General features: G+C 41.7%; 1 protein-coding gene across 10 annotated transcripts in view; it reads right to left on the bottom strand.

The window, feature by feature from the left end:
* mycbp2 (MYC binding protein 2) overlaps positions 1 to 25021 on the bottom strand; it is a 265465-nt gene that overhangs the window by 170873 nt on the left and 69571 nt on the right. For all 10 annotated transcript variants that reach the window (XM_031805789.1, XM_031805791.1, XM_031805794.1 and 7 more), the window contains exons 10-15: positions 23473 to 23611; positions 23013 to 23089; positions 16668 to 16872; positions 3477 to 3641; positions 2944 to 3102; positions 2513 to 2717 (exon numbers count right to left, since the gene is read on the bottom strand). In XM_031805789.1, coding sequence (XP_031661649.1) covers positions 2513 to 2717; positions 2944 to 3102; positions 3477 to 3641; positions 16668 to 16872; positions 23013 to 23089; positions 23473 to 23611 — 950 coding nt within the window. The remainder of the gene's footprint in view (positions 1 to 2512; positions 2718 to 2943; positions 3103 to 3476; positions 3642 to 16667; positions 16873 to 23012; positions 23090 to 23472; positions 23612 to 25021) is intronic.

Genomic DNA, 25021 nt, shown 5'->3' with positions numbered 1-25021 from the left:
GGCTACACCAGCAGTCGGCAACCTTTTCCATTTGGAGTGCCAAGTTATCCTACCATTTCTACTGCCAGTTATGGTTTTCATATGCACAATTTCATGGAACAGTTTAATTACATTTTTAATAAAGTCTTCATATCTCAACATCAATGTCATGTGATTAATCAAAATTCTATCTAAATGAAATTGTTACAAATCTAAAAGTAACTTCCATTGCCATTGCCAATATGTAAAAATAGCCTCAATATATAAAGCCAACAAATAAGAACATAGCAGCCCGCAGATAGAAAATATACTGCTAAAAACAAATATACTAATAATGACATTGTATGGACTGTCTGCAAGAAACTTGAAACATTGCATCATCTATTGTATTAACTTGGTCTGGCCCGAAACTCCTGCTAGCAAACTTGCAACATTGTATAAAATATTCTTGGCCCTCAGAGTTTTGCGCCAGTGAATCTCGGTTGACCAACAGTCTATCGACCAAACAATCAACCTGTCGACTAAATGGGGTCAGCCCTAACTTAGACCCAAACAAATGTACGTTCTCTTAAAAGGCTATGGCAGAATACTGCCCCCGTTGGAGAAATGCGTGCCCATAGTAAACTGACAAAAAATCTGTAAAAATTGCTAATATATGCATATAATAAATATTATTGAATAGAAAACACTCTAAAGCTTCTAAAACCGTTCAAATGATGTCTCTATGTAAAGCAGAACTCACAGGGCAGCCATTCTTCCAAACTCTTTCTGTCATCAGAAAAGTTGGCCCAACTTTGAAGTCATCGCCCCCACCCTTCCCAACCAGCTACAGATCTGGAAACAGTTTCTATCTCTTCAGCGCGATGTCCTCTTTCAATGGGGCGCGTCATTGTGAAGATTGCGCGCTCCCTCACCCTTTGGCGGGAGGAAACCCTCCGGTCACGCAATAATACGTGCGCGCGTCTGCAATTTCTCTATCTTTGTTCCAAGATCCACCAAACGATGTAGGCTTCTCCTTTCGAGCTTATATATTTTATATATGATTAAAACATGTTTTAGCTCGAATCTGAACTTAGTTTGACCAGTTTAGTCGACATATAATATGTAATTTTGAAGTTTCGATGCGCAACCCATAGATTTTTGAGTGCTTTTCAGCCGAAATTAGTCTCGTTTGATAACCCAAAGACACACATTTGAAAGGCAAACGCTGGTTTTGGTAAGTATGACTTCTTCCATGACTTCTGATCGAACAACGGCTAAGGTAAGGGAATATTTATGTGGTTATTATGTGTTTCTGTGGACTCCGAAATAGCGAAGCCATATTGCTAATCTATGAGCGCCGTCTCATATTATTGACAAGTGAACGAATTCTGTAACGTTAAAAATAAATGTAACACAGCTGTTTTATTAAGAAGAAGTGTATCTTTCTAACTATATGTAGAACATGTATATTTAGTCAACGTTTATGATGTGTATTTCTGTTATCTGGCAGAGTTATCATAATTTCTCCGGGCATTGTTGTAGCATTTTTTGACCATGACCTTCAATGTAAACCGTGATTTCTGGATATAAATGGCATATTATTGAAAAAAACATAAATGTACTGTATAACATGTCCTATTCCTGTCATCTGATGAAGATTTTCAAAAGGTTAGTTAATTATTTTTCTTTTAATCCTGCTTTTGTGATTGCATCTATTGTTCTACAAAATGTGCTATGTTTTCACCGTAAAACATTTTAGAAATCTGACTTGGTGGCTAGATGAACAAGGTGTTTATCTTTCATTTGAGCTATTGGACTTGTTAATGTGTGGAGGTTAAATATTTCTAAGAATATTTTAGCGTTCTGTGCGCCACTGTGTCAGTTGAGCAGTGGGGGAGGGTACCCCTAGAGGTACGTGTGGGGCCATGTAGTTAACAAAGATTCCGCAACTAGCGAATGGTGTGTGTTCTCAAGTGGCGAGTGAGTGAGTGAATCTCCCTCTTCGTCAAGTTTTCCCAGACTAATTTTCATGTTCCGGGTGAAATCCTATTAGCTTTTGCTATGCCGGGACTCACATAGCTTGAGTGAGTCAAGGACACGCAGCTGTTTCATTCTCCAGACCCTTGTCCGATGACTGGCAGTGTCATACATTTTGGTTGTGCATCTTGTAGTATAAGCTGAGTTATGACGGGATTGGGAAAGGCTTGCCAATAGCCAGTGAGCTCTCAGCATGTGAGACTAAAACAATGATGACGAAGAGGAAAGCAACAGCACGTGTGGACCGAGGTGATGGAGGACAGGTTGGCGGAGCTGTGGCAAGAACGCAGCTGCGTCGTTCCATGACACCAAAAAGAGAATTCTATAAAATCATATCCATATTCTGCGCCTCCGTCTCTGCACATAATAAATAGTAGCACACTGTTTGCATTTTCTTCCTACGACAACCGAGAAACCTGGGATAGACGGAATGAAAGATGTGTGACATCCGGAAAAGTGAGCATGTCCAAGTTGTTAAGATTTTAGAAGTCATGTAGTTTATGCCCAGCATTACCCTCCGGGTACTCTGTCGGGCCGTCCGCTGCTGACACAGCCAGCTCCGTAGCCGGTGCAGTCTCCACACACAGTGCACACCATGCACTGGTCCAGCTTCCACTTGTGCATGCCCGACTGGCACATCATGCTCTTCTCCTCCTTCTCCTCCAGCTCATCCTCCAGGTCCTCATCCATGGCGGTCGCCATGCTCTCAATGCCAAATGCTACATGGTGTAGAGAAGATATGTTTATTATATTTAAAGTGCGTTTTTCACACATGGGTGATGCATGCAAAATACAGAAAATATACATGCCCCAAATGTTTTGGTCTGTGTTGATGTGTGCATATGGTATAGTAAAGTATGTTTGCATTGGGGGGTATTTTGTGTGCTCGTGCGTGCATCTGTGTATGCGTGTGCATAGTGTATGTGGTTCCATCATGCATGTTACCTTTCCCTGCCTGGTTCATGGCCCCTGTTTCTCGGCCACACTGGCCCTTGTTGTTGACCCCAAACGTCCAGACCTCTCCACTCTTAGTCAGGACACAGGTGTGGGCCTTCCCCATGGCTACCTGGGTTACAATGTGACCCTTCAGGTCTGACACCTGGCCTGGAAGGGGCACAAGAGAGACAGCAGAACACATTGCTACTGTACTGCTACTGTAAAAGACCTAGCCTAATCCCAACTCAATCATGCTACGTTCCACTTAACGGAGCAGAATTCAGTCTGAATTTCCAGGCTATAAAAGACCATTATCAAACCAACAAGGCTTTTACAAAGCTGTCTTTGATAGTCACATTGTAATATGTCAGCCTAATATTTTTCCATTTGTGAACATTTGCACGAATGAACACTACCCAGACAAAGCTCATCTTTCCCACTCAAGCTCATCAGCATCACCAGCGCACATGAACAATTGTGAACATTTGCACTAACCAACGCAACCCAAAATAAACCTGTTCCCCTGTCTCTACCCCACTCACAGGTGCTGTCGCTGTAGATGGCGTCCTTGCCGAACATGTAGAGCTCTCCATCTTTGGTGACTATGCCGCTGCTGCCGTTGTTGCAGGCTGTGTTCACCGCCGTCTTGGTCTCCAGCTTCATCATCTTCTTGGGCTTGTAGGGCTTCGGTTGGCGCCGGCTTTTGGCTGGAGAGTAGACCGTAGAGATAAAACAGATGTCTCCTTGCAAAAGACAACACTGGTGAAGTGGTAGATAACAATGTGATAGTTGGAATTTATTCTGAATATTGTGCTTCTCATTGAAGACTGTCATCCTTACCAAAAGACACACAATGTTATTTTTCTTGTGTGTGTGTGAAAGAAATGTCTATTCTCATCCATGTGTGTTCTCGTCTGTGTAGGTGTCAAATATAATTTAAAAAAATGTATTTGTCCCATGAGCCGTGAAATGCTTGCTTACGAGCCCTTACCAACAAAACAAATAGTAACACAAGAGGAATAAAATATACCAGGATGGTGCTGTGTACGGGGACTTTTATTAACCTTTATTTTAACAGGGTGTCATGTTGAGCCCAAGCCTCTTTTTCAAATGAACCCTGCTCAATACAAACACACAACTACTAAAAGACTAAATTACAAAACATGATCATAAGAAATACATCTTCCACTAACATCCCCACTAATGTTTTAAAATCCCTAAAGGCCAACAGGCATTCAAGCCTGACCCTCCCAGCAACACATTCCACATTTGTGGAAGATAAAAACCAAAAGCAGCTCTAAAGCCACCCTTGGAACCTCTAGCACTATCCAATATTGTGCTCTTGTCTATTGTTTTGACCTTCGAGTGTTTCTGCAGGAGAGCTTTGTAAATAAACCAAGCTACCTTTTGAAACAATACACAAATGGTGAGTTCTACAATTATCACCAGTAATTAATCAAAGGGCACAATGGAAAACAGCATCTAGAGGTTTTGTGTGGAAGCTTCTGTGGCCTATTGAGTACCAGATCAATGTGTAGGGGTAAGAGGTATTTGTGGTAGATATGCACATGAAGGCAGGGTAAAGTGACTAGCCATCAGGATATATAATAATATGAGTGAAATAAATAACAGAGCATCAGCTTATAATGAGAGTAAAAGTGTGTTTGTACACTACCGGTCAAAAGTTTTAGAACACCTACTCATTCAAGGGTTTTTCTATATTTGTACTATTTTCAACATTGTAGAATAAGACATCAAAACTATGAAACAACACATATGGACACATGTAGTAACATAAAGTGTGAAACAAATCAAAATATATTTTAGATTTGAGATTATTCAAATAGCCACCCTTTGACTTGATGACAGCTTTGCACATTCTCTCAACCAGCTTCACCTGAAATGCTTTTCCAACAGTCTTGAAGGAGTTCCCACATATGCTGAGCACTTGTTGGCTGCTTTTCCATCACTACGCGAACCGACTCATCCCAAACCACCTCAATTGGGTTGAGGTCGGGGGATTGTGGAGGCCAGGTCATCTGATGCAGCACTCCATTATTGTCCTTCTTGGTCATATAGCCCTAACACAGAATGGAGGTGTACTGGGTCATTGTCCTGTTGAAAAGCAAATGATAGTCCCACTAAGCGCAAACCAGATGGGATGGCGTATCGCTGCAGAATGCTGTGGTAGCCATGCTGGTTAAGTGTGCCTTGAATTCTAAATAAATCAAAGTGTCACCTGCAAAGCACCCCCACACCATCACACCTCCTCAATGAGGGAAATACACATGCGGAGATCATCCATTCACCCACACTGCGTCTCACAAAGACACGGAGGTTGGAACTATAAATCTCCAATTTGGACTCCAGAGCAAAGGACACATTTCCACCAGGCTAATGTCCATTGCTCGTGTTTCTTGGCCCAAGCAAGTCTCTTCTTCTTACTGGTGTCCTTTAGTAGTTTCTTTGCAGCAATTCAACAGTTGATGTTGAGATGTGTCTGTTTCTTGAACTCTAATGAACTTATCCTCTGCAGCAGAGTTAACTCTGGGTCTTCCGTTCCTGTGGTGGTCCTCATGAGAGCCAGTTTCAGAGTGCTTGGTTTTTGTTACTGCAATTGAAAAAACTATCAAAGTTCTTGACATTTTCCAGATTGACTGACCTTCATCTCTTAAAGTAATGATGGACTGTCGTTTCACTTTGCTTATTCGAGCTGTTCTTGCCATAACATGGACTTGGTCTTTTACCAAATAGAGCTATCTTCTGTATACCCCCCCCCCCCCCCCCCCCCATCCCACGTTGTCACAACACGAATGATTGGCTCAAACGCATTAAGAAGGAAATAAATTCCACAAATGTACTTTTAAGGAGGCACACCTGTTAATTGAAGTGCATTCCAGGTGAATACCTCGTGAAGCTGGTTGAGAGAATGCCAAGCGTGTGCAAAGCTGTCATCAAGACAAAGGGTGGCTATTTGAAGAATCTCTATCGTAAAAAAAAAAATGTATTGCATTTTTTGGGGGTTACAACATGATTACATGTGTTATTTTATTTCTTCACTATTATTCAACAATGTAGAAAATAGTATAAATAAAGAAAACCCTTTGATGTTGATGTAGGTGTAGGTGTTCTAAATCTTCTGACTGGCAGTGTATGTATTTGTGTTGTGTCGGTATATAGTGCATTCAGTAAGTATTCAGACCCGTTGACTTTTTCCACATTGTTACGTTACTGCCTTATTGTACGTTTTATTTTTTTTGTCTCAATCTACACACAATACCCCATAATGACAAAGCGAAAACAGGTTTTGGAAATTCTTTCAAAATAAACAGAAATACCTTATTTACATAAGTATTCAGACCTTTTGCTATTTGTTCTCTTCCCGGGGGAGAAAAATTAAGGCAGTTTATACAATTTTAAAAATGTACAATACATTAACACACTGTGAACCCTCAGGTCCCTACTCCACCACTACCACACATCTACTGTACTAAATCCATGTGTATGTATAGTGAGTGTGCCCGTGTGTCTGTGTGAGTGACGATGTTTGTGTTGCTACAGTCCCCACATAGTCTGTTCTGGACTTGGGGACTGTGAAGAGACCTCAAGTGGCATGTCTTGTGGAGAATGCATGGGTGTCCGAGATGTGTGCCAGTAGTTTAGACAGACATCTCGGTGCATTCAACATGTCAATACCTCTCATAAATGAAAGTAGTGATGAAGTCAATCTCTCCACTTTCAGCCATTAGCAATTGGCATGCATATTGTTAATATTAGCTCTCTGTGTACATCCAAGTGAGCTAATTGCAATTTTCCTATGTCATTTTGTGGCACCTGACCACACGACTGAACAGTAGTAAAGGTTCAACAAAACTAGGGCCTGCAGGACCTTCCTTGTTGATAGTGTTAAGGCAGAGCATCACTTTATTAGACAGACTTCTCTCCATCTCAGCTACTACTGCATCAATATGTTTTGACCATGACAGTTTACAATCTAGTGTTACTCCAAGCAGTTTAGTCATCTCAACCTGCTCAATTTCCACATTATTTATTACAATATTTAGTTGAGGTTAGGGTTTAGTGAGGCTTTTGTTCCAAAAACAATGCTTTTCGTTTTAGAAATATTTAGGGCTGACTTATGCCTTGCCACCCACTCTGGAACTAACTGCAGCTCTGAGGGTTGAAGTCAATTCAGTCGCTGTAGTATCTTACGTGTATTGTGTTGAGTCATCCGCATACATAGACACACTGTATTTACTCAAAGTCAGTGGCATGTCGTTAGTAAAAATTGAAAAAAGCAAGGTGCCTAAACAGCTACCCTGGGGATTTCCTGATTCTAACTGGATTATATTTGAGAAACTTCCATTAAAGAACACCCTCTTTGTTCTGTTAGACAAGTAACTCTTTAACCACATTATAGCAGGGGGTGAAAAGCCATAACAAATACATCTTTCTAGCAGCAGACTATGATCGGTAATGTCAAAAGCCGCACTGAAGTCCAACAAGACAGCCCCCACATTAATTTTATCATCAATTTCTCTCAGACAACCGGTCATTTGTTTAAGTGATGTGCTTAAATGTCCTTCCCTATAAGCATGCTGAAATTGTTGTCAATTTATTTACTGTAAAATAGCATTGTATCTGGCCAAACACCATTTTTTCCAGAAGTTTACTAAGGGTTGGTAACTAAGGGTTGAGACAGAAAAAGGGGGCTTTACTCTTCTTGGGTAGCGGAATGACTTTAGCTTCACTTCAGACCTAGGGGCACACGCTCTCTAGTAGGGTTAAATTGAAGATGTGGCAAACAGGATAGGCAATATCGTCTGCTATTATCCTCAGTAATTTTCCATCTAGACTGTCAGAACACCATGGCTTGTCATTGTTGATTGACAATTTTTTCACATCTTCCGCACTGATTTTACAGAATTCAAAGTACAATTCTTGTCTTTCATAATTTGGTCCGATATACTTGGATGTGTAGTGTCAGCGTTTATTGCTGGCATGATTGTTTATCTTGCCAATGAAAAGTCATTAAAGTAGTTTGCAATCTCAGTGGGCTTTGTGATGAAAGAGCCATCTGATTCAATAAATGGAGCCGAGTTGGCTTTTTTCCAAAAATGTTATTTAAGGTGCCCCAAAGCTTTTTACTATCATTCTTTATATAATTATACATGTTTCATAGTTTAGTTTATTTTTATTTAGTTTAGACAAATTATTTCTTACATTTGCAGTACATACATCAGTTGGGCTGCCAGACTTAATTGACATGCATTTTGCCGCATCCCTATCAACCATACAATGTTTCAATTCATCTTCAATCCAAGGTGATTTAACAGTTTTTACAGTCATTTTCTTAATGGGTGCATGCTTATTAGTAACTGGAATAAGTAGTTTCATAAATGCGTCAAGTGCAGCTTCTGGTTGCTCCTCATCACACACCACAGTCCAGCAAATATTCTTTACATCATCAACATGTGAATCACTAAAAAACTTATTGTATGACCTCATACACTATATTAGGCCCAGCATTTGGAACTTTGGCTTTCCTAGATATGGCTATTATATTGTGATCACTACATCCTATGGATTTGGATACTGCTCTAAAGCAAATATCTGCAGCGTTAGTAAAGAAGTGATCAATACATGTTGATGATTTCATTCCTGTGCTGTTTGTAACTAACCTGGTAGGTTGGCTGACAACCTGAACCAGGTTGCAGGCACTGGTTACAGTTTGTTGTTTTTTCCTGAGTGGGCAGCTTGATGATAGCCAGTGTCATGACGTTGCCCTCTTTGGGTACAGCAAGCCCATCCCCCTCTGTCTCCTACACTCAGGCTGCTGCGACCTCCGGTCATAAATTCATGGAGGATAATCTCTCCTTATGGCCACAGTATAGAGAGAGAGAGAAGTTTTCATAGAGAGAACAAAGGAATTTCTTTCACCTCACAGAACTTGAGGTCCAAAAAACATTTATGTTCTGGAGAAGGTATAAAAGATCGGTGAAGAATCCAGCTATGAACTGGTCCATTTGGTACAATTTTGTGAAACTCATGAGAGACAATGCGGCCACCTTACCATAACGCTGTTTATATAATAGCATCCGTTATGAGGCTTGCATCTAATTGCTGTACAGGATGAATGAGGAAATATTAAACTATTTGTGAAATTATGGGATGCTATGTAATGATGTAATGTGAGAGAATTGTATGTGTGTCAAGTTTCACTTAAGTCACTGGCACGCCCCCATGAACACAGCCAGGACTTGGCGTCATGAGACAGCTTTTTCTGCTCTTCCGAATAAAACCCCCACCTTGAGAATTTCTCAACAGACCATGTTACTTTCAATTACAAGAGGACAAAGGTTGCAGACCAGCTTACCTCGATAATGAGAGGGCCAAGGTTTGAGACCAGACTGCTGAATCTTTTAGCCATCCCACGTGGTTAAACTCTTAGACTATCGATACCGACAGAATAAGAACAAGTCTTTGATATTAATTACTAGTCTGGAGCTAGGAATTCAGTATCATTGAACGCGAAGACCGGCAACTGCAGAAACATCCATTCTACAACAACATCGCTGAATGTTACTCTAAAGTATCCATTCTGACCACGGCAGAGAGAGAGACTGACAATTCTACATAAGAAACAAACTTATCAACAGCGATCAAGATTACACACTGAGCGTAAATATATATATTGATTGCAATTATTCCCTAATGAGAGAGTGTTCATGTGCAAAGGATCACTTTCAATTGTTATAATTATCAACTGTGTGTCGTCTTCAGTCGACCCCCATTTCCCTTTGTCTAACAAGCTGGCATGCCGGTTTAGCACACTAGGGCACATTCCCCTATCATTTCTTGTAACCATATTTACATTGTATGTGTGTGCACTTCTGTGATTGTTTAGTTAGTTAATAAATAAATGATTGATACAATTGATGTATGGATGACTCATAGTAAAAGACTGGGTTCGTGCATATCAACAATTTACTACGTTCGGAATGAGGTAAAATAAATATTTCATAAATTAAGAAGACTAATTTATCAGATATTAAAATATCTGAAAAGATGTATTAGGAAAATTATAACCTTGCAATCTATTTTCCTTGGTGCCCCGACTTACTTGTTAATTGCATTTGCCTGATTAGTTAATCACAATGCTAATTACAGAGAATCTTTGATAAAAACTAAAAGTCTTCAGTTAGTGATAGTAAAGACACGACACCAGACGATACTTAAATCACCCAGAAAATATACTTCTCTGTTGATATCACAGACAGTTGAAGTCGGAACTTTACATACACTGAGGTTGGAGTCATTAAAACTAGTTTTTCAACCATTCCACAAATGTATTGTTAACAAATTAGAGTTTTGGCAAGTCGGTTAGGACATCTACTTTGTGCATGACAAGAATACAGATTAATTCACTGTATCACAATTCCAGTGGTTCAGAAGTTTGCATACACTAAGTTGACTGTGCCTTTAACTTATTTGGGACTGGGGGGCAGTATTGAGTAGCTTGGATGAATAAGGTGCCCAGAGTAAACTGCCTGCTACTCAGGCCATGTTGCTAACATACAGTGGGGCAAAAAAGTATTTAGTCAGCCACCAGTTGTGCAAGTTCTCCCACTTAAAAAGATGAGGCCTGTAATTTTCATCATAGGTACAGTTCAACTATGACAGACAAAATGAGGGGGGGGGGATCCAGAAAATCACATTGTAGGATTTTTAATGAATTTATTTGCAAATTATGGTGGAAAATAATTATTTGGTAAATAACAAAAGTTTCTCAATACTTTGTTTTATACCCTTTGTTGGCAATGACAGAGGTCAAACGTTTTCTGTAAGTCTTCACAAGGTTTTCACACACTGTTGCTGGTATTTATGCCCATTCCTCCATGCAGATCTCCTCTAGAGCAGTGATGTTTTGGGGTTGTTGCTGGCAACACGGACTTTCAACTCCCTCCAAAGATGTTCTATGGGGTTAAGATCTGGAGACTGGCTAGGCCACTCCAGGACCTTGAAATGCTTCTTACGAAGCCACTCCTCCGTTGCCCGGGCGGTGTGTTTGGGATCATTGTCATGCTGAAAGACCCAGCCACGTTTCATCTTCAATGCCCTTGCTGATGGAAGGAGGTTTTCACTCAAAATCGCACGATACATGGCCCCATTCATTCTTTCCTTTACACGGATCAGTCCCAGATCAGCAGAAAAAACAGCCCCAAAGCATGATGTTTCCACCCCCATGCTTCACAGTAGGTATGGTGTTCTTTGGATGCAACTCAGCATTCTTTGTCCTCCAAACACGACGAGTTGAGTTTTTACCAAAAAGTTCTATTTTGGTTTCATCTGACCATATGGCATTCTCCCAATCTTCTTCTGGATCATCCAAATGCTCTCTAGCAAACTTCAGATGGGCCTGGACATGTACTGGCTTAAGCAGGGGGACACGTCTGGCACTGCAGGATTTGAGTCCCTGGCGGCGTAGTATGTAACTGATGGTAGGCTTTGGTACCAGCTCTCTGCAGGTCATTCACTAGGTCCCCCCATGTGGTTCGGGGATTTTTGCTCACCGTTCTTGTGATCACGGTGTGAGATCTTGCGTGGAGCCCCAGATCGAGGGAGATTATCAGTGGTCTGTGTTTTTCTGTGACTAGGTACTGACCTAACAATCGTTTTGTGTGCTTTCGTCGTAAAGCCTTTTTGAAAATCGGACACTGTGGCTGGATTTACAACAAGTTTATCTTTAAAATGGTGTAAAATACTTTTTTTAATACCATTTCTATTATGGGATACATGTTGTTTTTAATTTGGCGCCCTGCAATTTCACTGGCTGTAGGAGAGGTGGGATGCTACCGTCCCACAAATCCCAGAGAGGTTAAACAGCTTGGAAAATTCCAGAAAATGATGTTATGGCTTTAGTGGCTTCTGATAGGCTAATTGTCATCATTTGAGTCAATTGGAGGTGTACCTGTGGATGTATTTCAAGGCCTACCTTCAAACCCAGTGCCTCTGACATTATGGGAAAATCAAAATAAATCAACCAAGACCTCAGCAAAAAAATTTGTAGACCTCCACAAGTCTGGTTCATCCTTGGGAGCAATCTCCAAATGCCTGAAGGTACCACGTTCATCTGTACAAACAATAGTACGCAAGTATAAACACCATGGGACCACGCAGCTGTCATACCGCTCACGAAGGAGACACGTTCTGTCTCCTAGAGATTAACCTACTTTGGTGTGAAAAGTGAATATCAACCCCAGAATAACAGCAAAGGACCTCGTGAAGATGGTGGAGGAAACAGATACAAAAGTATCTATATCCACAGTAAAACTAGTCCTATATCGACATAACCTGAAAGGCCGCTCAGACAGGAAGAAGCCACTGCTCCAAAACCGCCATAAAAAAGCCAGACTGTAGTTTGCAACTGCACATGGGGACAAAGATCATACTTTTTGGAGAAATGTCCTCTGGTCTGATGAAACAAAAATAACTGTTTGGCCATAATGACCATCGTTATGTTTGGAGGAAAAAGGGGGAGGCTTGCAAGACAAAGAACACCATCCCAACCTTGAAGCACGGGGTGGCAGCATCATGCTGTGGGGGTGGAGGGAGGAGGGACTGATGTACTTCACAAAATAGATGGCATCATGAGGTAGGACAATTATGTGGATATATTGAAGCAACATCTCAAGACATCAGCCAGGAAGTTAAAGCTTGATCTCAAATGGGTCTTCCAAATGGACAATGACCCCAACTATACTTCCTAAGTTGTGGCACAATGGCTTAAGGGCAACAAAGTCAAGGTATTGGAGTGGCCATCGCAAAGTCCTGACCTCAATCCTATAGAAGATTTGTAGGAAGAACTGAAAGTGTGCGCGAGCAAGGAGGGCTACAAACCTGACTCAGTTACACCAGCTCTGTCAGGAGGATTGGGCCAAAATTCACCCAATTTATTGTGGGAAGCTTGTGGAAGGCCACCCGAAACATTTGACCCAAGTTAAACAATTTAAAGGCAATGCTACCAAATACTAATTGAGTGTATGTAAACTTCCCACTGGGAATGCGATGAAAGAAATAAGTTGAAATAAATCATTCTTGCTACTATTATTCTGACATTTCACATTCTTAAAATAAAGTGGTGATCCTAACTGACCTAAGACAGGGCAATTAAATGTTGAAATGTGTTTGGCTAAGGTGAATGTAAACTTCCGACTTCAACTGAACATTATCAAGCATTTCACACATATTATCAAGATACTGACTGTTAGCACTTGGTGGTCTATAGCAGCTTCCCACCAGAATGGGCTTCCTACTATTGCCTTAGTGCTAACAGTGTAACTCTGGTTTATAGGCTGATGAGTACTGCTTACAGTAGCTGTAGGATAAGCAGATGTATTCGGTGCAATTAGGGGAACATAAACTAAATCACTTACATTGTTTGGCAATGCCCCTAAGATCATGTACATTTGATGCAGCATTATGATGACTCATTGTCACAACGGTAGGAATTAAACTGGGCTGGTCTTGGATCATGTACCAGTCATTGTTTCAACGCAGCCTTGAAATGCGTGGAGAATCCAGGAGCAAAGATGATTTGGATGGACTCCGTCATTCCTGTAGAGTATCTTCTGTTTCCAGAAGTTATCAATAAAAGTGACTCCAGCAGAGGTTCAGTATTCTTTTAGCCAGATGTGTGATGCCAGCAGTCTGCTGAATCTTTCACACCCGCGGCCCAACAATGGTACTGGACCAGAAATGATTGGTCATTTTTTTTTTGAGTCTTTTAAGTTCTTAGTGTTGTGGACACAGAGGAACTTGAAGGCCTTCTAACCCTAACACCACAACAGCCCCATTGATGTGGATGGGGGAGTGATCTCCCCTTTCTTCTGCAGTCCACCATCAGCTCCTTGGGCTTACTGGCGTTGAGGGAGAGGTTGTTGTCCTGGCACCACACTGCTAGGTCTCCGACCTCCCCCTGTAGACCGTCTCATCGCCGTCTGTGATTAGGCCAACCAACGTTGTGTTGTCAGCAAACTTAATGGTGTTGGAGTCAGCGTCACCATGCACCGAGCTTTATTCTGTAAACAGCATTCTTACGTAGTTATTTCTCCTCTTGTCCAGATGGGAAACAGCAGTGTGAAGTGCAATTGAGACTGTGTCATTAGGGCCTCCCGGGTGGCGCAGTGGTTAAGGGCGCTGTACTGCAGCGCCAGCTGTGCCACCAGAGACTCTGGGTTCGCGCCCAGGCTCTGTCTGAGTGCGAAACAATTAAATACTTAGAATCTCTCTTACAAGAAGGATGACTACTTTTGGCTCAGATGTCAGCAAGGACTTGTAGAAGGTCCGGGAGGTCTGTTTGGCCGGTAGGGATATCCTTGTCTCATCGCGCACCAGCGACTCCTGTGGCGGGCCGGGTGGTCTGTGCCGGGCGCAGTGCATGGTAACCAAGGTTGCCAGGTGCACGATGTTTCCTCCGACACATTGGTGCGGCTGGCTTCTGGGTTGGATGCGCGCTGTGTTAAGAAGCAGTGCGGCTTGGTTGGGTACCTTAGTCTCTCAACCTGCATCTCTCCCAAGCCCGTACGGGAGTTGTAGCGATTAGACAAGATAGTAGCTACTAAAAACAATTGGATACTACCAAATTGGGGAGAAAAAAGGGGTAAAAAAAAAAAAGAAGTGTCATATGTGGATCTGTTGTGGCGGTATTAAATTGGAGTGGGTCCAGTGTGTTTGGGAAGATGATTTTTGATTTGTGTCATGTCCAGCTTTTCAAAGCACTTCATAATTACAGATGTGAGCGCTACAGGGTGATGGTAACTTAGAGTTATTGTGAACAGTTTGAAACATGTTGGGTTTACAGACTGGAACAAGGAGATATTGAAAATGTCAGTGAAGACACTCACCAGCTGGTCTGCCAATGCTTCGAGAACGTGCCCTGGTATTCCGTCTGGCCCGGTGGCATTGCGAGCGTTAACCTGTTTAAAAGTTGTACTCACATTGACCACGCGGGGTCATTTGGAAAAAGGGCTTTCATGCAAGACTCAGTGTTTTCTGGCACTTAGCTCGTTTGGGAGTTCTCCAATACTGGGCATCTCACGACTGGGTTTCCCTTTGTAATCCGATAGGACCTGCAAGCCCTGCGTCAGAGCCGGTGTAATTAGATTCCCCCATACTCCAATATTGTACTTTAGCATGTTTGATGTCTCGGAGGTCGGAGTGGGCTTTCTTGCATGTGTCCATGTCCCGTTTCTTGTAAGCAGTAGCTCTAGCCTTTGGCCCAGCGCGGATATTGCCTGTAATCCATGGTTTTTGGTTTGGATATGTTTGTATAGTCACTGCAGGGACGACGTTGTCTATGCACTTGTTAATGAAGCCTGTGACTGGTAAAGTGTTAAACTCCTCAATGCTATTGGGTGAGTTCTGGAACATATCAAATCAAATGTATTTATATAGCCCTTTTTACATCAGCTGATATCTCAAAGTGCTGTACAGAAACCCAGACTAAAACCCCAAACAGCAAGCAATGCAGGTGTAGAAGCATGGTGGCTAGGAAAAACTCCATAGAAAGGCCAAAACCTAGGAAGAAAGCTAGAGAGGAACCAGGCTATGAGGGGTGGCCAGTCCTCTTCTGGCTGTGCCGGGTGGAGATTATAACAGAACATGGCCAAGATGTTCAAATGTTCATAAATGACCAGTCTGTACTAGCAAAACAGTATTGTAGCCTTGTGTCTGCTACATTGGACCACTTCTGTATTGAGTGCATCACTGGTACATCCTGTTTGAGCTTTTGTTTGTGAACAGGAAAAAGGAGAATAGCATCGTGACAGATTTGCTGAATGGAGGGCCTTGTATGCGTTTCTGTGGGGAGAATAAAAGTGGTCTAGAGTTTTAGTACCCCTAGTGGCTCAGGAGACGTGTTGGTAAAAGTGAGGTACAACGGTTCTAAGTCTCCCAGCTTTAAAGTCTCCACCCACCAGAAACATTGCCTCTGGTTGTGTGGTTTTCTTGTTTTTTTATGGCCCTATATAGTTTGTGTAGGTTCTATGAGGGATTTAGACATTCGTGAAAATTACGGATGACAACTCTTGGTAGGTTATGCAGCTTACCTAGAGGTATTCTTTATCAGGTGAGCAAAAGCTTAAGATTTTTCACAACGGAAGCATCACACTAGTTGTTGTTTATGAAGAGGCACACCCAACCCCCTTTGGACTTGCCCGAGGCCGCCTTTGTCCAATCATACCGCTGCATGGAGAAACCACTGAGTTCTATGTATAGTCATCCATCCACATCTCTGCAAGACATACAATATTGTAGCTTTTCAAGTTTGTCTGATGGAAGAGCTTTTGTTCGAGAGCCTCTTATCTTATTCTCGATTGACTGGACGTTTACAAAAGAACAAAGGGGAGTGCCAGTCGATTTTCTCTTCATCTCAGTCTCACAAGGAAGCCGGCTCGTCTATGGCGTCTACACCTGCAGCGTTTTGGTAGCCCATAAAACAAAGGCATGAACAAGGGAACATCTGAGTCTGTTGAATTCGAAATCAAGGTTACCAACTCTCGATCTGATGTCCAGAAGTACATGGTGGTCATGTGATAATAGTATGAACTTTCTGTACAAAAAAGTAAAGATGAACATGAAAAAAACTCAATAGCCATATCCCTCGGCGCCATCTTGAATCACATCCATGCGTATTCTAGTCTGTGTAGGTGTGTGTTCTCATCCATACTTACTGGACTCTCCATCCTCTCCCTTGCTGGCAGAGCCGGTGAAGAACACGCTGCCATCCTCGGCCACAAGCAGGGCATGTGAGCCGTCATGGCCCACCGAGAACTGGATGATTTTAGGGGACTTGGTGACAGGCAGCTCCACCCATTTACCTGCCGATGGACCACCTTGCTTGATGCCGAGGCTCTGATACTTCCCTGTGTAGTAGATCTGAGAAGGGAGGGGCAGGGTGGAGAGGGAGGGGTAGAGAGAGAAAATATTTTTAAAAGGAACGGTCGTGAAAAACTAACTTTAATGGTTGAAAACCTCTAACTTTACCATGGTCTCAGACCGGATGCTTCGGCTGAAAAGGAGTGTTCTGATGTTAAGGGATTTTTTATCAATAATGACTAATTATGTAAACATTTCAATCAGGACTGAATAATCAGAATACTATTATGTTACTGTATAGATGTATGAATTTTCTTTTAATCCTAGTACTGAATATAATGTGTGTCAATATAATCAAGAATTAGAACAATGATTGACTGTTCCTTGGTAGAAATGAATGAAATTATTGTCAGACTGGCTAGAATGCTTATCTATACAGGAAGACTTACATTATATTAAATTGGTGGGACGATGTGGGAAGGCTTGAGATACTGCCTTTGTACCAGGGTGAAGAAGAGACGGGACAGAAAACTAATGACGCCATTTTCAGTTTATAACCGGTGGTAAACTGTATCATGTTCAGTACTCTCGAGAATAAACGCTGCTGATTGATTTTGAGACTGGTCTCTGTCTATTTTATGCAAATAAGAGTCTTACAAATTCCTAGAAGTGGACAGAGTGTTGAATTTAATTGGGTATTAAAACATGTAGGAATTTAATTCCTGTAACATCTGATTATCACAACATCAGTGAACCACAAAAGCTAATTGGCTCAAGTTGGCTAGCTTACTACCAGCTCCAGACAGAAATGAGAGAAAACCTCACTTGACCACTTTACTTGCTATAGCAGAGCTGCTTAGACTGTTTAAGTTGTTTTGACCAGTGAGTGACTGTTTCCAGAGAGAATGTACGAACACATCCCATCTGCGAAGACACACACAAGAAACACACATCAAAGCACGCCTCCAAGTCTCAAATCGTCTTTTCAGTTGCATTTCTTAATGACATGGAGGAAAATTGAGGCAAAAATCAGCCAATTTAGCCCAAATAACCATAACACTCGTGGGAATTGGCCTATTTGGATAAGGCTAAATTGAAATGTTTCTTACAGGAAAGAAATGAAGAGCATATGCACAACCATTGTAGCAATTGAAAGGGAACAGTTTGGAGATCATGGGAAAATTATTAGACTAAAGTTGGACATAACAATCCAAATATGACACTGCTGATTTTTTCATCTCCTGTACTTTTCACATATTTGTTGATAAAGAAACCAGATAACACTTTGGATACATTCAGTAACATGATAAGACTACTTCTGGAAAATGTGGTGTAGGTGCAAGTTGCCACACACCTCACTAAAGTGTGCATAGTTCACTAAGCAATTTTTATGCACTTATGACTCAAAGAAGAGTCTTCAACTATAAGGTACTTTGAGCTCTACTAGCTGTGCCATTGAGAAACTAGAGCAGACACACATAGCTTGGTAACACTTTGTCATATCCGCTAATATAACTTGTCATATGTATGGTTAGAACTAAAGGTCGACCGATAAATCGGAATGGCCGATTAATTAGGGCCGATTTCAAGTTTTCATACCAATCGGAAATCGGTATTTTTTGGACACCGATTTGCCGATTTTTATTTAATTTTTTACACCTTTATTTAATCTTTATTTAACTAGGCAAGTCCGTTAAGAACACGTTCTTATTTTCAATGACGGCCTAGGAATGGTGGGTTAACTGCCTTGTTCAGGGGCAGAACGACAGATTTTCACCTTGTCAGCTCGGGGGATCCAATCTTGGAACCTTTAACTAGTCAAACGCAATAACGACCTGCCTCTTTCTCGTTGCACTCCACAAGGAGGCTGCCTGTTATGCGAATGCAGTAAGCAAAGGTAAGTTGCTAGCTAGCATTAAACTTATCTTATAAAAAACAATCAATCATAATCACTAGTTAACTACACATCGGTTGATGATATTACTAGATATTATCTAGCGTGTCCTGCATTGCATATAATCTGACTGAGCATACAAGTATCTGACTGAGAGGTGGTCGGCAGAAGCAGGCTCGTAAACATTCATTCAAACAGCACTTGTGTGTTTTGCCAGCAGCTCTTCGTTGTGCGTCAAGCATTGCGCTGTTTATGACTTCAAGCCTATCAACTCCCGAGATGAGGCTGGTGTAACCGAAGTGAAATGGCTGGCTAGTTAGCGCGTGCCAATTGTCGTTGTGTTGCTGGTTCGAGCCCAGGGAGGAGCGAGGAGAGGGACGGAAGCTATACTGTTACACTGGCAATACTAAAGTGCCTATATGATCATCCAATAGTCAAAGGTTAATGAAATACAAATGGTATAGAGGGAAATAGTCCTATAATTCCTAAAATAAATACAACCTAAAACTTCTTACCTGGGAAAATTGAAGACTCATGTTAAAAGGAACCACCAGCTTTCATATGTTCTCATGTTCTGAGCAAGGAACTGAAACGTTAGCTTTCTTACATGGCACATATTTTACATGGAACATATTGCAATTTTACTTTTATTTAAACCAAATTGAACATGTTTCATTATTTACTTGAGGCTAAATTTATTATATTGATGTATTATATTAAGTTAAAATAAGTGTTCATTCAGTATTGTTGTAATTGTCATTATTACAAATAAATAAATAAATAAAAGTCTGATTAAATCGGTATCGGCTTTTATGGTCCTCCAATAATCGGTATCGGCGTTGAAAAATCATAATTGGTCGACCTCTAGTTAGAACACTGTCATGATTTATTTAGACCTTTTGTGACAGGCCTTATTGTATGGCAGGTTATGACCTACATAAGAGTGTCAAAACCCATAAAACCTACCACAGAAGGCAAAACATTCCATTACACCAGTGCCTACTTGTTAACAGTATGTTCATGCTATATAACATTTTATGAACCATAAGACAATATTACATTATCATAGTAATTGCACGCACATTGATGTCAGAAGTGCATCTAGACAATGCATTTCTGATCATAACACACCAATTTCAGGAGGTTTTTGGACATAAAGATGAACTTTATCGAACAAAACACACATGTATTGTGTAACATGAAGTCCTGTGAGTGCCATCAAAGGTTAGTGATTCATTTAATAGCTATTTATGATTTTTGTGAGCCCTCTCTTGGAAAATGGCTGTATGGTTTTCTGTGACTAGGTGCTGACCTAACAATCGTTTGGTGTGCTTTCACCGTAAAGCCTATTTGAAATCGGACACTGTGGCTGGATTTACAAGAAGTTTATCTTTAAAATTGTGTAAAATACTTGTATGTTTGAGGAATTTTAATTATGGGATTTCTGTTTTGAATTTGGAGCCCTGAAATTTCCCTGGCTGTTGGCGAGGTGGGACGCTACCGTCCCACATATCCCAGAGAAGTTAAGTACCATCTGGAGGAATTCAGCGTGTCTACCCAACCAAGCAACCAAGAACACTTTCTATTCAGGACATAGTTCATTTCTTTGCCACATTTTTTACAGATTTACTTTAGTGCCATATTACAAAGAGGATACGTTTTTATTCTGTACAGGCTTCCCTTTCACTCTGTCATTTAGTTTAGTATTCTGGAGTAACTACAATGTTTTTGATCAATCTTCAGTTTTCTATAGCAGCCATTAAACTAACAGTTTTAAAGTCACCACTGGCCTCATGGTGAAATCCATGAGCTGTTTCCTTTCTCTCTGGACGCCTGTATCTTTGTAGTGACTGGGTATACTGATACAAGTGTAACTAAGGGATATTCTATGTCTACCAATAGGTGCCCTCCTTGGTGAGGCATTGGAAAACCTTATTGGTCTTTGTGTTTGAATCTGTGTTTGAAATTCCCTGCTCGACTCTGGGACCTTACAGATAATTGTGTTAAGCACTATTATTCCACATAGCGTGATTGCATGTACTTACGTGACTTTGTAGGCATATTTTTACTCCTGAACTTATTTGGGCTTGCCATAACAAAGGGGTTGAATACTTATTGACTGAAGACTTTTCAGATTTACATTTGTCAATATTTCCAAAAACATAATTCCCCTTGACATTATGGGCTATTGTGTGTAGGCCAGTGAAATGTTTTTACATCCCGGTTAGTGAGCATTTCCCATATTGCCAAGATAATCCATTCACCTGACAGGTGTGGCATATCAAGAAGCTGATTAAAACAGCATGATCATTACACAGGTGCACCTTGTGGTGGGGACAAAAAAAGACCACTCTAAACTGTGCAATTTTGTTACAACACAATTCCACAGATGTCTCAAGTTGAGGGAGCGTGCAATTGGCATGCTGACTGCAGGAATTTTCACCAGACCTGTGGCCAGATAATTTAAAATAATCTGCATGCTCGTCGTCTTCACCAGGGCCTTGAACTGACAGCATTTTGGAGTCGTAGCCAACTGTAGTTGGAAAATTCTCACTTTAGATGGCAACTGGCAAACTGGAGAAGTGTGCTCTTCACAGATGAATCTCGGTTTCAACTGTAACGGGCAGATGGCAGACGTGTGGGTGAGCGGTTTACTGATGTCAACATCGTAAACAAAGTCTCCAATGGTGGTGGTGAGGTAACGTATGAGCAGGCATAAGCTACGGACAACGAACACAATTGCATTTTATCGACTGCAATTTGAATGCACAGAGATACCCGTGACGAGATCCTGAGGCCCATTGTCGTGCCATTCATCCACTGCCATCATCTCATGTTTCAGCATGATAATACACAGCCATGTCACAAGGATCTGTACACAATTCATGTTAGCTGAAAATGTCCCAATTCTTCCATGGCCTGTATTACTCACCTACCCGGCAATATCCATCTACTTTGCACAGCCATTGAAGTGGGACAACATTCCCCAGGCCACAATCAATAGCATAATCAACTCTATGTGATGGAGATGTGTCACGCCGCATGAGGCAAATTGTGGTCACACCAGATACGGACTAGTTTTCAGCTCCACGCCCCTACCTTTTTTTTAAGGTATCTGTGACCAACATATGCATATCTGTATTCCCAGTCATGTTAAATTGACTGACTTCCTTATATGAACTTTAACTCAGTAACATCTTAGAAATGGTTGCATGTAGCATTTATGTTTGCACTTTTACATTTTTGTCTTGCACTTGGCAAGTGTCCTGCACTGTTTAGAATAACTGTGTTTTAGGGGCTCCCGAGTGGCGCAGCAGTTTAAGGCACAGCATCGCAGTACTAGAGGGGTCACTACAGACCCGGGTTCGATCCCAGGCTATATCACAACCGGACATGATCGGGAGTCCCATCGGGCGGTGGGCAATTGGCCCAGTGTCGCCCGGGTAAGGGGAGGGTTTGGCCACGGGAGGGGCTTTACTTAGCTCATCGCTCTAGCAATCTCCCTTGTAGCATTCATAGTGAAGTGTCCAGAAGAGAAATTTACTTTTTCTGAGCCAGAGCAATTCACACATCAACATCTTTGAAAATGTCAATAAACATAAAGCTCTAACGGAAATGTGAATAGTTTACTGTCATTCCAGGTGCTGAAGTTGGCTTGCTAGCTAGCAAGTGAAATTAACTTTACTCAGCCTGCATAGCAACCACTCGTGAACAGACGACTAGACCTTTTGCATAACAGAATTAATGACTGGTCTGGTCTGTGGCAACATGACTAAAAGAAACAACCAGATTTTTTACCAGACTATTTCCTCTAGCAGAAGAATGAAATAGTGTGAACTTAAATAATGGTTTTAGTGAAATTTGAACTGAATGTCGAGCCATATGTCTGTGTGTTCGTTTATTAAGAAATTAGGCATAAGAGGCAGTGCACCAAAAAATATATAGCAACGGGTAACGCTTTGCAACGGAAAACTATTGGACAATTCCATGTTAGTCTATCCATGTTTCGCCTCCATTTGGTTCTTAGTGTATACACGGGTGGTCACGTGACTGAAGTAGATCAAATTTGTTAACTTCAAGCAGATGTGTTAGGGAGCATTCAATAACAGATGGAGGTTAATGGACTTGTGTGAGGCAGAAGGAGGGTGTGTTTGTGTTTATAATGAGGAAGAACAGACCGGGCAGAGCCCTCGTGTTGCTGGTCACATCAGAATAGAATGACGATTGCCTGCTTCTAGAATTCAAACTTCTTTGCACCCACAGCAACACACATGCATCTCAGTTTGTACAGTTCGGGTGTTCTTACCTTTCCTGAGGCAGTTTTCAACAAAGCAAATTCCCTGCCTGCTCCCAGCAATGCTGCCTCCTCGTCAAACCCTGTACCTTAAAAACACATTTTGATATGAGAAACAGACACAAATTCACACACCCAGAAATATATTACAGAAACTCACACATGGAGACCGGTGCATTGCAATCCCTGGAACGGAATGAATAGAAAAGTATGGTGGTTTGCGTTTATTCCATTCCAGACGTTACAATAAGACCATCCTCTGATTCAGTGACAACAGTCTCTACCTAAAAACACAAATGATTATGCCTAATGCCAATATTTGACAGAGTGAGATGGTGAAGTTTCCCTAGACACAGATCTTGGGTCAGTTTAGCATTTCCCCCGCTAATGGTTAGGATTGGGGGAAGGGAAGCTGACCATAGATCTGTACCTAGGGGAAACTTCACCAGAGCGCAGAGTCAGTAGGACTCACTGATGATGTGAAGGTCTTTCTCCAGGTCAAACAGAGAGATGCCGCAGGCATGGAGACACTTCCTGGCCAGTTTCAGCTGAAGCTCCTGCTGCAGTGCTGGGTCTGTACTGGTTGCGTAGATCCGCACCACAAACCCATCCTGAGGGAAACATGGCAATGGCTTATTTAGTTCCACATTGAAATATACCAAGCATAAAGGATTCAAATAATTTTGAAGTCATACAGAAGCTTGGACTCAATAAGTGGGGTTGGACAATTTCAGTAACTTTTTCTCAAAGATTCCTAGAATCAGGAGAGAATAAGCAGGAAATCCAGAGTCCATTCACCCAGGATTTCTGGAATACCTGAGAGTTGAACATTACTGGAATTTTGAAAACCTAGTCTTGAGTTACACACACAAGAACACGCAAAGTCAGGTATTCCTGACATGCAAAGAGATTTAGATATGATGATTTTGACAACCATGCACTGGCATCAGGCCACAACATACCAGTTGGTTTGGACCCTGGCTTAGGTTTGTGCAATATTGTATGTTTTGAGAGCAGTGCATGGCCGTTGCTATGGAGAGAGAAAAGTGTGTGCTTGAGATTCTATTTCTATGATCTCTCTCCCACTCTCTGCTCTGATAGTGTTACAGGCTCATGTCTATCTCCATCATTGTGCTTCATTACTTATTCAAAATGATTCATGAAAAATGTTTTTAAAAATCCCTATAGAATTATAATAGATCGATAGATAGGAGACAGACACAAAATGTGGACGCCCCTGCAAATTAAATTCAGCTATTTCAGCCACACCCGTTGCTGACAGGTATATAAAATCGAGCACACAGCCATGCAATCTCCATAGACAAACATTGTCAGTTGAATGCCCTTACTGAAGAGTTGCACCGTCCGTATGCCACCTTTCTAACAAGTCAGTTCCTCAAATGTTTACCATGCCAGCTCTAGCAGGGCAAAGAATAAGTGCTGTTATTGTAAACGTGTAAACGTGTAAAGTGTAAACGTCTCGTAGCACCAACGGCTAAGCCGCAAAATGGTAGGCCACACAAGCTCACAGAACGGGACAACCTAGAGCTGAAGCACGTAAAAATTGTCTGTCCTCGGTTCCAAACTTCCTTGAAGCAACGTCAGCACAAGTGTTCGTCGGGAGCTTCATGAAATGGGTTTCCTTGGCCGAGTATCCGCACACAAACCTAATTTCACCATGAGCAATGCCAAGTGTCGGCTGGAGTGAAGTAAAGAATGCCACCATTAGACTCTGGAGAATTGGAAACGCATTCTCTGGAGTGATGAATCACGTTTTACCATCTGGCAGTCCGATGGACGAATCTGGGTTTGGTGGATGCCAAGGGAATGCTACCTGCCCCAATGATTATGGCACCAGAGGGGATGGGTGCCGTTTTACGAGCTCCTAACCAATTCTCTCTTCCCCCCTCTCTCTCTCTCTCTCCCCCCTCTCTCTCTCTCTCTCTCTCCCCCCTCTCTCTTCTCCTCTCCTCTCCTCGTCCTCTCTCTCCCCCTCGCTCTCTCTCTCTCCCCCCTCTCTC

The sequence above is a fragment of the Oncorhynchus kisutch genome, linkage group LG26, assembly GCF_002021735.2.
Source record: "Oncorhynchus kisutch isolate 150728-3 linkage group LG26, Okis_V2, whole genome shotgun sequence".
Taxonomy (NCBI): Eukaryota; Metazoa; Chordata; class Actinopteri; order Salmoniformes; family Salmonidae; genus Oncorhynchus; species Oncorhynchus kisutch.
The sequence above is the reverse complement of the archived record's forward strand: the minus strand, read 5'-3'. Positions and strand labels throughout refer to the sequence as shown.